The sequence below is a fragment of the Sander lucioperca genome, chromosome 6 (assembly GCF_008315115.2).
Source record: "Sander lucioperca isolate FBNREF2018 chromosome 6, SLUC_FBN_1.2, whole genome shotgun sequence".
Taxonomy (NCBI): Eukaryota; Metazoa; Chordata; class Actinopteri; order Perciformes; family Percidae; genus Sander; species Sander lucioperca.
Window position 1 is genome coordinate 287,499 of NC_050178.1, and position 14,251 is coordinate 301,749.

The 14,251-nt window shown below is 44.3% G+C and overlaps 1 protein-coding gene across 4 annotated transcripts; it reads right to left on the reverse strand.

Annotated features, from left to right (window-relative positions):
- Positions 1-540: 540 nt before the first annotated feature.
- On the reverse strand, positions 541-14,032 carry znf831 (zinc finger protein 831). Of its 4 annotated transcripts, none has more exons than XM_031300207.2 (5): positions 13,786-14,031; positions 13,352-13,512; positions 7,953-12,150; positions 3,769-4,028; positions 541-2,885 (listed from the first exon to the last, which is right to left on the reverse strand). In XM_031300207.2, exons 3-5 carry the CDS (start codon positions 12,100-12,102, stop codon positions 2,097-2,099), a joined length of 5,199 nt encoding a protein of 1,732 aa, XP_031156067.1. In that variant the 5' UTR covers positions 12,103-12,150; positions 13,352-13,512; positions 13,786-14,031; the 3' UTR covers positions 541-2,096. The 4 variants fall into 4 exon arrangements, with proteins under 4 accessions (XP_031156067.1, XP_031156069.1, XP_031156065.2 ...); XM_031300209.2 differs by adding an exon at positions 12,537-12,736 and having other exon boundaries at positions 13,352-14,031; XM_031300205.2 differs by having other exon boundaries at positions 3,769-4,019; positions 13,352-14,032.
- Positions 14,033-14,251: the final 219 nt, after the last annotated feature.

Here is a 14,251-nt window from a genome sequence, read left to right on the forward strand (position 1 = left end):
ATATTTCAGAGACGTAGAGCGTAGGTATATGTAAGGAGATAACATAGGCACAGGCTAATTATTGCTAACTAAAATGCTAGTTAACATTAGTAATTACACTTAAACAGCTAATGTGAGACGAAACTGCCTGCGTGCTTCTCCTGTACTATACGGTAATTCCTCTACTATGCGACAGTAAGTCACGTGGTTATGACACAATCGTTAGCCTATTTTTACAAAAACGTCTGCTACAGAGCCATAACGTGAGGTACAAGGTAATGGAGCCTTTTATACATTGTTGCGTTTCTTTAGAAATAAACAATGGACAAATAGAGTCTTTAAACGCTTCAGATGTAAAGTTATTCGCTGTCAAAGTGGCGCCAAAATGAATGGAAGTCAATGGAATGCTAACGGGAGGTGATGGCTTTGTAGCATTAAAATGGCGCCATAGGAGGTTCGTGGTCCGAGGAGAAGCTTACCCCCTTGGATAAACCTGGTCTACTTCAGGACTACAGCAACTTACATCAAGTCAGAGGTGAAAGTGAAGAATAGAGCCACACGATCAGACCAGAAGAAATGCTTTAATTGACCTCTCCTGTTGTTAAAATGGTTATAAACACAAAACGATAAATGCAATAAATGGAAGATGGATGTATTTGTTTTTATCAGTTTTGCTTACTTACACAAGAATATAAAATTAGAAAATGAAAACTAAACAAATATTCACATTTTTCACACAATAATAAATCAGCGCACACATAAACCTGTCAAGTCCAAAATGTTTTATGACCAATACCGGGATGAGGATTGACAAGTAAGTCAGCGTGAGTTATAGCTGTGGAATTATGTACAGAAATGTTCACATACACCCATTTCCTGTTGTCGTGAGTGCCGGTGCCTAATCATAGCTGCTGACTCAATACAAAACCCAGACTGGGAAAAGGATCATGCCCCTCCAGCCAATGGCCGCTTCACCTGGCATGATCTGATTGGCAGCAGAGATCTACTAACAGCTTTTTGGCAGCATGTGCACATGAGTCACACACACAGGTGTTGTCTGGGAAAGTTACAGAGTGCACTTAATGAGAGAGAGAGAGAGAGAGAGTGAGTGAGGGAAGGTAGGCGGCACAAATTATGTGTGAGAAGTAGTACAACAGTTCATAGGTGCAGAAGTCATCTCATTGGTTAGAGTAGTAGCAGAAGCAGCCACAATCTTTTTGTCAGCATACTCATGAAGCAAAACAGACATGAGGGGAAGCAGGGGGGAGCGAGTAATGTGAAGCATGCACACTCTGCTAACAGAAACAACAGCCATGCTGTCTTCAGGGCTTGTAAGTGATTCCTAAATGGTGACTATTCATTTTTATAACGAGGTAACAGAAATGTTTGTGACATCGACACTTAATAGCTAAAGAACCAAGCCAGCTGGCTAAATGAAAACATGGTCAATGCCATTCTTTCTTTTATATTCATTCATATATTCAGTAAGCCTGGGTGCTTGGCATGGGTATTGCAGGCTGCAGGCAAGCCCCTACATGTGTAATGCTGCATTCAAGCCATGTCGGCTGAGTGACGGGAAAACCTCCAGTTATTGACACTCTGTAGCGATCGTGCATCGATCCCAGATGGTTAGCCCCATTAGCTTTGTAGTCACACCAGGTAAATGGAAAGTAAGGCTAAATTAGCAATTTTTTTTAATCATGTTACATATTTGGACTTCATTGTTTACAAATGAAACCAGATATAAACAGTGTATTGCTCCACTTAATTAATCATCTGCATTAGTCTTAATATTTGGATTTTATAAGTGCCTGCGATGGTGGCTTTGCAGCTGTTTTGTGATTGGTTCAGTGACATCATGTGGGAGATACCATCACACTACTATCTTGGAACTCATTTGTGTGATAGGACATGAACGCAGCATTATTCAACCTACTATTCTTGCAAGTTGCCCATTGACCGTTTAATATATTATTCTATAGTCAATGGCAGTTATTTTGAGTTTACACATGTGGTTCTTTTGGCTCTGCCCACTAACTTAACTCGGCCATCGATATTATTTCTGCTTCCACTCTGAAAAACATGTCTCTGCAGCAGATAAATATGTGCATGTTGCCCTAAAGTTCGATGATAAGCTTTCCTTCATCATCACTACTGCTGGTGTCTTCTGTGTATTCCAGGCAGCTTTGCACAGGCCGTACTCCACTGGGCAGACACTCTGGCTCGTAGTCACGAAGCTGGCCAGACAAGTAAAAAGCGTGGCATTTGTTGGTAATGTCACTGCTCTGACTCGTGCAGTCAGTTGCTGCTGTATCCTTGGTGTCTTGATAGTCATCAGGTTCCGGGGATGTGAAGGGCTCTGATGACATTTCCCCTGTCAATCCAGCAGCAGCTCTACTGACTCGAACAGAATAAAAAAGTTGGCTGGGGTAGGTGGAGGGTGATGTGTTGACATCAGGCGAGACACTTGAGCTCACTGCTGGGATGTTGTTAGCTGAGATGCTGCTCTGCTGCTGGTCCTGGTGGGAACATGTTGGTGTTTGCTGAGGGCTGGACTCAACCTGTGAAAGAGCACGTTGTGTTTCTGTTAATGGGGCCTGTGCTCTGATACCTTGACTTGAATCCGATTCACATAAGATCTGTGTTTGTTGGTTATGGAGGATGCTGCTTTCCCAGTGTTGTTGTGAGAAATAGAAGTTGTTCATGTCCAGTGGAGCCTGTGGAGAATTGAAAAGGCTCTTCTGACTGCTGCTGACACAATGATTCAGGTTGTTAGACTTGCTTGGAGCTTGATGAGGGCTCTGTCTCTCAGACATTCCTGAGTGTGTCTGGGAAAGATTATGAAGATGCTGCTCAGATAGCCAATAGTCTTTAAATGAATCCACCTTTACCCTTCTGTCTTCTCCCTGTTAAGAGGAAAGAAGAATATAACAATAATACAGTCATCATCCTCCATGTCTTCTCATTTGCTGCCTTCCTGCATAGCTCAAGTACCACGATGCCTAGTGTGTCCAGTGAGTTATGAATTGTGATCAAACCATCGCAGTGGAGAGTTAAGTTGCTCTTGTAACTTTCAATTATACACCATGACGTTTGAAATCCTATGGTGGAGTTCTGCTTCTGTTATAATGGATTGCTGATGTTTTCAACTTTGGCAAAAAGCTCATAAAGCCTCATGATTTATAGCTGACTTGCTACCATGTGTGCTTCTGTGATATAAATTTGTAAATCTTTTTTCTTTTTCTACCACATACTTTTCTGTTCCACACATTTCGTGGGATCATATGTTGATTGTGCTGTGAATATTTCATTTCTTGGTAAAAGTAATTAAAAAATGAAAAACAATTCTGTAACAACAATCATGTCTGAAACCTGCTTGATCCCCACGTAAGGACAGTCTGAATACATCTGGCTCAGAGGGATTTGTGGAAAGGATTTGTAGAGGAGTTTAAGAATAATTAAAACAATAAAAGTATTTAGAAAGAATGCCGGATTGGAAAGAATCAGTTTTGGCATTTGTGTGCCATGTCACTTTAGCCTGTGTGTAGTTTAGAGAGGGTTTATGTGTAGTATATACTATATATATATATATATATATATATATATATACATGTCAAGAAGGAGGTGGTTACAAAGTCTCAGTAGTGAGGACCCTTCATTTTTTTTGTCTGGGCTGTGCAATCATTTGTCAAATGACACCAATGTGTGCAATGTAAACACTGAAACAATACAATAATTGGATAATGAGCATGAAGCCACTGAGCAGTGAATACATTCATTAAATCTCACCTCTGGCTTTGTCATCTCAGCTAAACACGTGTATGTGCAGTTTGACTCGGCCTTGTCCCGCTGTCCCGGCACCTTGTCAGTCTCGACCTCCCTGTTCTTATCCTCTCCTGCCACCACTCCACCACCTCGCCCCTCCATGCATTGGACATTTGTCTTTCCAGCCTCTTGGCTCTTCTTGGGCCTGCAGTCTGTGCAGTCTGGATGCCCAGGGGCCTCTCCATGTCCCAGTGTCTGGGCCAGGGGGGGTCCTTCTATAAGCACTTGGGGAAGAAAACCAAATTAAAAAAAAGCAGTTGTTTTCTTTAGGACGGTGAATCCACAATGTTAATGCTAATCATTCACCTAAAAAACTACAGCTGAATGTACAAACTGTAGCTGACTTTGGATAAAAGCACAACAACAACAAATATCATTGTAAATGGCAAAATAATGAATGAAATGTGTTATATTAATAGCAAATCATATCGTCGTGATACCAACCCAGTATCATGACAGTTCGTGAAATGGTCACATTATTTAATCTATTGATTCGTGTACACGGACACGTTTATCTCGTTTATTTCGTGGTGGTCAACACATATTTTAAACTAATGTATTTCAATGGGAAGCATCTTTTGTGATCACAGCACGACTACGGTAGCGAGTAGTATGAAATGCCGAAAATCCGCGCAGGGAGTTGGGGGTGGTGGATGGGTCAAACAACACAGGACTTTCACCCCGAAGACTGGGGATCGTGTCCCGGCGTGTGACCTTATCTTTCCCCGTTGTTCTTTTCCTAAACTCAACCGTCCCGTTGTTGTCCCACGTCCCCCAGAGACTTTGGATCGTGTCCCGACCTGTGACGTTAACTTTCCCCGTTCTTCTTTTCCTAAACCCAACCTCCGTATAGATGCTTCCCATTACGTGCTGACCACCACGAAATAAACGAAATAGACGTGTCCGTGTACACGAATCAATAGATTAAAAATAACGTGACCATTTCACAAACTGCCGTGAGACCGTGTTGCGTGATACACATGGACAAATGTGCTTAGGTATAATATGCTGTGGAGGCTTTAACAGTAATTGTCTTTATGAAAAATGAATGGGCTTGTAGACTTTCTCAAATTGGAATTCCCTTGCTCTGCCAAACTCTTAGGGCATACTGCTCGGAGAAGACTCACATGGACCCCTCCTCCCCTGTCCTCTTTTACTATCATGTGCCTGAACACTAGTGTTGGTGACAAGTCTTTCCAGGACAATTAGAAACGTAGTTTGTTGTTTCACTTCAGCCAAGAGGCAGAGGATGGAGCACACACGATAATCCCAAACTCCAGTCATTTAAAGAGTGGGTAAATTGGTGCTGTGTGCTGTGACAGGCGTGGAATGAAAAACATTGCAGGACACTACCTTTCTGTGCAAGCCTGTGGGCAGCCCACATGTCACAGTAACAAGGACAACAATGGTCGAATGAAAGCCACATGGACTGTGAGTTTTCACTATGGAGACATTTTTAAATGAACCATGACCTTTGATTATTTTGTCCATAACTAAAGATTCAGATAGTGATAGTTAAAAGACCTCCACATCAGTTGTGGGTTTTGGTGATTCTGCAGTATACAAATCCAGACAAGGCCTCCACTCTGCAAACCAGTGGTCTTATAATGCCATCTTGTGGTAAAAACTGGTTTGTCTTGAAATGTGCGCAGATTCAAACTTGTTAGTAAAAGCAATCCAGAGCAGTCTGTATATCAGTATTAGATCAGACACATTCTTGTTGTCTCTGTACTCCGGGACATGGGAATGGAACCTAAACAATGACCATGAGGGTCATTTGAGGCTGTTCACATCCACACCAGACAAACAGTTTTTGTAGCCCTTTTACATGCAAATGTATCTTACACCTTAGGATGAATGCGATCAAATCATATATTTTTTTAGCAAATCTTTTACAATTACTTGGGGCAATGAGGCACAATGAGCTGTGGCCCCCTGTTAACATCTCCAGCCATAGGCGCCGATTTATGTTTTCCTCCGTGGGTGCTCACGGGCGCACGCCCTTTAAAAAAAAAATTGTCAAAAAATGTTTGCATTTCAGAACCTTAGGAAATGGACAGCGGCCGACACGAACACACACGCCTATTGACTCGATAATAAAGCCGTAAAATAGACTGTCTTTCACCTCAGGACAACGCCACTTCTCACAAATACAGATAGGATTGGAGATGAACACGTAACCGCGATCAGCTTCGTGGGAAATTAAGAATCAATTCCACCTGTCTAGTAGCCTAGGCACACTATGACAGACGCTCCACTTAGCACCAACTGCAATGTTTAATTTTAAATGAATGTAGCCTACTGGCAGTCTGGCACTGGGTGCTCAGTATTATCAGCGCCTATGTCTCCAGCACCTTCTCCCTGTACACTCTGGGCTAAACACATTCATAGGAAGATGCACCATGTCAACACATGGGGCCTCATTCACCAAATGTTCTTAAGAACAAATGGGTTCTTAAACAGCAGCAGTTTTCACGAAGACTCTGGCATTCACCAATGTTTTCTTATTTGGGATTTGTTCTTAGGTAAGAACAGAATCTACGCACACTCAAGAGCCCTCTTACGCACAATTTAGAGCTGACATGTTTGCCCAAAACAAGTAGCTATACCGTTTTCGTCCGTTCTAATTTAAAATTTTACATTTCTCTCCATTTTGTAACTTATTATTTTCATTATTTTACACATAATTATACGTTTGTTTGTTTGTTTGTTTGTTTGAATAAATACACACTACTGCTCATTTGTAAAGCACTTTGAATTGGCATTGCGTATGAATTGTGCTAGGCCTAGATAAATAAACTTGCCTTGCTTTGCCTTCAATTCACATCAATTATGTTAACAGAGAACCCTGCCATCCAATAATAAGTGATTGATCACGCTACTTACACGCCAAGAGTATCTTCTATGTTTTGAAATATTTTTTTTGCCTCAAATTTCAGATCAAACCATTTCTTTTCTACTTCATCGGTTCTGCGCCCTTCTCATTCCCTGCATTCTGCATTCCATGCATTGGTTTTATTTGCTGCTTTGTATCCACTGCTGACGCTATGTCTCGTTTTTCGTTAACTTCTTGCAGCAGTACCTCCACTTCAGAATTACTAAAGTTTTTCTTTCTTTCGAGGCCCACCGTCTTTGCCACATCTTTTGGACATTTCTCTAAGTGTGCACACGACACGGCCCTGCCATCTCATGCCCGTTTATGGGAATTAACGGGGTGTTTACCTATGCTAAATAGGCACAACGGGCATGAGCTTTCAATTTACGAAGACATTGGTATTCATCATTCTAAGAACACACCTGCGAACAATTCTGCTGTTTAAGAACACGTCATGAATCAGACGTTGACTTTTCTTACGGACTTTCTTAAGAGAAAACTTAGGAAGATATTGGTGAATGAGGCCCAATATTTGTCTATATCCACGACGTTCCACTTCCGGGATTGGTTCGTTGCCGCAGGAAATTCCACCGGATTTCACTCATTTAGGCCGGATATCTGTTACCTTTGGCTTTCTTTGTGTTGGCGTTCTAAACTCTGGTGGATTTATGAGGACTATGGTTAACTGCTCCTCAGATCTCTGCAGGGTAAATCCAGACAGCTAGCTAGACTATCTGTCTAATCTGAGTTTTCTGTTGCACGAATAAAACTACTTTTGAACATATACATGTTCCACCAAAACAAGTTCCTTCCCGAGGCTATTTTGCAGAAGCACCGTGGCTATGTCCAGCGCCGCCCAAGATGATTGTGATTGGTTTAAAAGTATACCAATAAACCAGAGCACGTTTATCTCCCATCCCGGAATGCTGTGCGGACTAGCCAGACCCTCCTCCGCGGTGCTGTGGAGGAAGGTCTGGCAAAGCAAGACTAACACAATATAAACTTCAGGCTTCAGGGGCCCTTGGCAGTTGGTTGCCCTGTGTAAACTGTATGGTTAGGGTCATTGTCCCTGAATCGACACAAAGTGTTCACCTAAAGTGGATGTGAACACTATCAAACACCCTGAAATCAGCTATTACCCTCATAGTCATTGTTTACATTTAAATCCAATGTGCTGGACTACAAAGCCTAATCAATGACAACTTTTCACACTGTAAAGTATATTATTCAGGTCACATACAACTTTGTATACTTAAAATAGTCATATAATTACCTGCAGGAGCGCTCTGAATACTTGTAAGCACAGCTGGGATGTCTTTGGGTCCTTCTAACCTGATATTAGAAGACACTGAAATAAAGTGAGTGAGTTGTTTTTCTGAGTGGGTTGAACTGTTTACATCCTGTAATTCACTTAGAGTCATTTTCTGGGAATCCTCTGAAGGTCCCACCCTGTCACATCCCATGTTTGCATGTTTCATTGAAATTAATGCCTCTGATAATGTCGATTCCACTGAATTACTGCCGTAGATGGTTGCATGTGAGTTCAACTGTCTTGAAGCTTTGCATTTATTGACGGAAATTGAAGAAACTGAACCAGAGAGTTCATCAGCACCTGCAGCACCGGAGGCCTGACTGAGGCTGACCTGCAGACGGGGGTGGGTTTCTCCACTTTCTAACCTGCTGCTTCCGTATGCAGAGGCTTCGCCCGTGGCTTTAATTGTGCCTACCTTACATGAAGCTGCTTGATTTTTAAAGTGAGATAGAGAGGTTCCGCTGAGCTTGTGTTGGCCAGAGAGTGTTTGAGAGATCAATCCACCTTGGCTGACCCTTCTGTCCCGCAAAAGCTGCTCCTCAGCACAACGGTTAAGAGAAAGGCCTGAAGTGTGGCTCCTTCCTGACTTTACACCTTTGAGTGAAGTAGCAGTTGACATAATATCGCCCATAGAGCTCTGAGTCACAGTGAACGTGTTTACATGAGCGCATTGGTGTGGGTGTAGCGACGAGCCTAGTGCTTCAGGAGGTGTAGATCGAGCTGATACTGTAGCCTGAGTGGAAATACTGTCTTTAGTCAGGGGGAGATTTGGCTCTGCCTTCCCAGTTTGTGCAGACAGTGGAGTTTTTTTTCTCTCCATGTCACGTGTGGGTAAAGACTCACTTTGGTCCCCCTGCTGTTGATGTCCTTGCTGGTGATGGTCCCTTCCATCGTTGCTACTTTCCATGGTGACAGAGCTTTGAGCTTTATTCTGGATCACTTCCGGGGCCACTGCTTTCACATCCCGTCTCTGTGAGAGGGCGCTACCTGCTTGCCTCTCGATTTGGGGTTCCATGAGAGCCAGCTGCTCATCAGATATGATTTGGAGGCAGATCTGGAGGTCTGCTGTGTGAACATGAAACACGTTCTGAGCATCCGGCTGCATGTGGTTATACGGTACAATGTGACAAGGAACGACCGGAGTGTTTGAGTTGCCGTATGCACTGTTTATAGGGCTCAACTGGTCTGATGCTGGCGATTTTGTGTGTGACAGAGGGGGGTAAGGGTTAGTTAGACCTTGTGAGAAAGCTGTAATGTCAGCAGCAGATGACTTACTGTTTGCTGTGGTTATGGTAGGTGTTGCAGGGATGTTCGAGGGTGCATCAGGTCTGGGTAACTGCATAGGCGCTGAGCTCCGTGCAGATTTCAAGGTGTGTATTAAAGTGCTGCATAATCCTGCCTGATCATTTTGTAGGCAGGATGTGGTTATTGTGTTTGCTGCAAATTGCCTGTGCTCTACAGCATTTGGACTTAGTCTTGATGTTTTAGCCTGACACACGGTTGTGGCTGTGCAAGGCAAGAGGAGCTGGTCTTGTGTGGAGCTAAAAGCATTTGTCTTTTTGATATCACAAGTCTGCATCAACGGTGAGGTGACAGGATCAGACGTTTTGAACGAGAGTGAGGTTTGCTCAGTGTGAGAAGATGACAGAGCAGAGGTGAAAGTTCCCGTCGGTTTATCCAAAACACGTGGTGAAGGATTTGAATCAGGTTCAGCAGCATTAGGTAACCTGAGCTGGTACTTGGGTAGGAAGCTGGCCTTGGCAGGGGAGGGTGTGGAAGTGGCTGGCGAGATGCTAACAGATGGTGTATTTGCATTGATTATGCATGTTGGGAAGAGAGCTGCTTTTAACTGAGTATGTTTTTGAAGGTTGATATAACTAAGATTTGTGTCCTGCTGAGGTGCACTGCCAGTGACAGAGGGAAGGGGATGAGTTGGTGTGTTTGGGTTGGTTTTAATCTCCAGAGGGCAAATTATTTTGTCATCAGTTTTCAGTTTTTTCCTGTCGGAGGGAATATGGGCTCCACGGAGCTGCAAGGTGGAGTCAGTATGTTTTTCTTCATCAATCATTCTCCCAGGTTCTGCTCTGCTCATGCTGTCTGTTTGGTGGCTAACCGATGATCCAATTGAAGATAATGGCAGTATTGACAAAGACAGGTTTCTCTGGAGTGGAGACTTGAGAGAGCTGCATGATGTCTGAAGCTTGCTGGTTATTAGATTCAAATCCCCAGCAGAGACGACAGATAGTTTGGCAGGAGGGCAGCCTGGATGACACAGAGCTGCACTGCTGCTGTTGAAGGTGATTGTTGATCCTGTTGTTGTTACTGTCTCCTTATTAACTTTTTGCAGGCCCTGAACAACCTCATGCTCTGGGTTTGTCGAACATTTCCTGCCTTTGATAACACTGTCATCGCCACCTTTCTCAGCACTGTACAGCTTCTTAAATGTCCCTCCCCCGTACATGTACCACTTGTTGTAAGCAAACTTCTGTGCTTTCTTCCTCCGGAACTTTCTGTTGCTTGGCTCTCTGCAAATGTCACCACCATCCCCATCGCAGCTGAGACTGCTGGTGCACGCCTCCTCCACAGATGAATTCACGAAGAGACCGTCTGTTGCGTGGTTGCCGTCTACGGCCGTCTGCCGGACCAGTGGGCGATGGGTGGATGAATGCTGGTTTACAGGCTTGATTGAGAAACCTGTTGGATTGATGTGGCCGGAGCTTCCCCTCCGCATAAGTGTTACATAATCCCTGTGACAGGAGGTGGTTGGGCTGCTCCTCTCAGGCTGCAGGAGGGTGACGCTGAAAGGCAGGGAGTTGCTGCGGGTCAGGGGAGCATGCTCCATGGTGTTGGAGTGCTGAGTGGGCACAGAACTGTAGAACTCATGCTTCCTGTTTCTTTGTAACCCAACATTGGGAGTCTTACTGATCCTCATATCAAAGTGGAAGGAGTCCTTGTACGTGTACGGCATGGGGAGGTCAATGCTACCCTGCTTTGACAGAACTGTCTTCCGTGGCCTTACATTCTCCAGCTGTTTGTCCTCCACAACAGCTGTATTTTCTGAAATCAGCTTAGATATGCGCTCCTCCAGTGTCTTCTGCTCTTGCTCCCTTGCAGTGTATTTGGGCTCCTGTCCATCCTGGCCTGGGGCCAAAGGCGTTTCTGTGCTGGGGGTTTCTTCAAGATGCTCCTTAGTGGACTCGGTGAGGGAATCCATACTGTGGTCAGGTAAAACGCTGCCAGGGCTCGGATAGTGCTCACTGCTCTCACTGAAGCCTGAGTCTGTGCTCTCGTGGCTCTGGGATTTTCTTCTGGATTCGGAGCTCTCCCACTGCTTGGAGAACAGAGTGGCTTCTTGTCTTTGAAGGGGAAGATGTCGACTGGCAGTCAGCGGAGGGTTTTCATTTCCCATCCTCTGTTTTTCTCCTTCTCTTTCATTTGCTTCTGTTATCTGACCTGCAGGGGTCATCACATTCTGTTCACTGACAGAACGTTGCGTCTTTACAGAGTAGACGTTTGCAGCACTGGCTGGACAGGTGATCTCAGCAGCAGGTAGTGTGGCATCCTTTTCCATGCTGCCGGACTTCTCGCCGCGCTCATCTAGAGACAAACTGGAGCTGGACATGTTGTCTACGCTGCTCTGCTCTGATTCAGATGAGAGCCGGGCATGAGCCTGAGTACGCTTATGTTTGTAGAGGTTGCTCTGAGTCTTGAAGGAAACTCCACAAGTGGTGCAGGGGTAAGGCCGCTCCCCAGTGTGGCAGCGGAGATGCTTCTCCAGCACACTGGGCTTCATACAGTCCCGTCCACAGTGAGGACACATGTGCTTTCCTGCCGACTTGGGTCTGGGTGCAGCAGCAGCTGGCAGACTTAATCCCAGCTGAGACTGCAGTCCCCCAGCAATATGAAGTGTCAGAAAGGGAAGCGTCTCCTTGGAGTAAAGTGGCGGCATGGCCAGATGGAGTGTGGCTGGCTCCTGGGCAGCTGCAGGCTGTGCTGTGTGGATGTAAAGAGCCGTCAGTGGGGCCTGGACCTCCATCTTTTTCTCTGTCTGCGCTGCGACGGAGCTGATGTGCACTGGAACACTCGCCAATCCTGGCCTGCCAGTCTCCATGGTAACCCTGCTGCTGTCGTGATGCACCAGTGCCAGGTCTCTAATTACCTGTAAGATAAGAACAGTTTGCATTAGACCTCAGATCAAACAGGGCAGATCCATCTATTTAGAGACAATAACAGAATAAAAGGAGCATAGCAATGGATAAATGAACGACAGCAGTAAATGATATGATAGATATGCTGTACCCTTTAGGACAGATGGCTAATATAGCAATTACTCCAGTCTGGATTCTGCATGGTGATACAATCCAGGGAGACACGGTTTGCAATGATGTCCACATTCCTACAGCACCAAAATAAAAACACATCTATATCTGAGTGATACCATTTTACTCTTAAGATATTTTTTGTAAGCAGGCAGTGGAAATGTATGAGACACAAACGTGGAAAGCAAGGTCTATATACAAGAGGGAATGCAGGAGTGTGACTCACATCAAGAGAGGGATGAGGGAGTCAGATCAGAGGCTTTTATATACCCAAATGAAATGTGTCTGCTGACATTAGCGGTTGTTCTGTCTCCAGTCTGCACCAATTAAATGGCATTCCCTTGATGTTCACAGTAGCATGTGGCAGCTTTGTCTCCTGACAGACTGTCATATTTGTGCAGTAATCTAATCAAAGGGTAAAGCCACCTACATGACAAGATAAATAGCTTCATATCAGGTCAAGCAAATTTCATTTCCTGTTGCCGTCATGCTGCTTCTACATGTATGATGACTTTGCATAATTCTCCCACAGAGGTACACTTGGCATGAGGAGCAGGCATTTTTAGTTGTACAGCTTTAGAACACCCACGTTAGATACGTTTCACTGAGGAAAGTTCATATTTGAGTGAAAACAAGAAGCACTGTGAGTGTACTTTAATTTTTAACATGATTTACTTGGAACTTAGATTTACCCTCTTACTGTAATGTGCTTTCACTTCCTTTCAGCTATGTAAATATGTCACATGCTGCAACTTTATAAAGACATACAACTGTAGTGTGGACCTTTGAAATATTCAGAGGGATGTTTTACTCGACAAACACATTTAGTCAGTTATGCACAAGTGTGTCCTGGAATTGGTTTCAAAGAGGTCAAACGGTTTTAAGCATCAACATGTAAACAAAAAGGAAGACTTTCTAGATCTGTCTCATTTCTTATCTGCTCTGTTAATCTGATTTCCAACTGCTGTTCTGACGGCAGAATGTTTGAAAAGAGGAAATATCTGATGGTGTTGCCATCACGGTCATGCAAAGGTCACTCACCTTTTGTACTTTGCACTTCAATCAGCAACAGTCGTCCACCTTGGTCTTCTGCAGGGAGCAGCCCCATCCTCAGGGTTCCTGCTGCTGTCAATCTCTCCTGTCATCCAATGCCGTGTGTTCCAGTCTGATTGTCTCTCACAGCTCTTTCACGTGAACGGTTTCTTGTTGAGGAAGCGGAAGAAATGCAAATGAGAGAAAAAAAAAGATGTACTATGAAAGTGGTGAGGCAGAGAGGAGAGTGAGGGCTGGCTGGGTGGGTGTGTAGTTCTCCAACAAAGACTTCCGGAGGACAAGTTGAAAACACAGATTACACAGAGTGAAAGAGCACAGAGGCCCTGAGCGCACATGGAAGGATTTAAAGCTAACACAAAGTGTTGTGCAGAAGTGAAAGCGACTGTTTGGCAGAGGAAGTGCAGTCACAGAGGCGAGCTTACCTTCAACAGTCATGTTGGCTGACTGACTTTACAATCAACAGTTTGAGGCAGTATCGGACTTCTAGCCCACTTATAAACCTGCGCCCCCACCTACCTTCTTCCTCCTACACACTGTGTTTCATACACCCACAAAAACAAGGGTGCAGCGAAGCTAATGTTGCTGTGGCCGCTTTGCTGCACGTGCACTGCTCTCACTCTCTCAGGCAGAGAGCAAATGGATGAGTTGTGAGTGGCTGGAGTGAATTTCCCACCTCCAACCATAGCCCCCTTACAGTATGTTTTATTTTGCAGGGTTACACCAGTTCACACCGCACACGCTTAGTAGTACAGTTGCCCTTTTCTGGAAAAACAATGTCTCATTTCTTGGCTGCATTGCTGTTGCTGGATTTAAACAGCAAAATAGTGAATTTAAAAAGCAGAATACAGAATACACAAATCCTGAGGAATGATGTGCTATTAGTGGCAG

Excerpts from the sequence above, each read along its gene's own strand:
- znf831 (XM_031300207.2), bottom strand. The coding sequence starts at position 12,102 with ATGGAGACTGGCAGGCCAGGATTGGCGAGTGTTCCAGTGCACATCAGC. Across the intron at positions 4,029-7,952 it reads TATTCAGAGCGCTCCTGCAG|TGCTTATAGAAGGACCCCCC; the intron begins GTAATTATATGA and ends TTCTTCCCCAAG. Across the intron at positions 2,886-3,768 it reads CTGAGATGACAAAGCCAGAG|GGAGAAGACAGAAGGGTAAA; the intron begins GTGAGATTTAAT and ends TCCTCTTAACAG.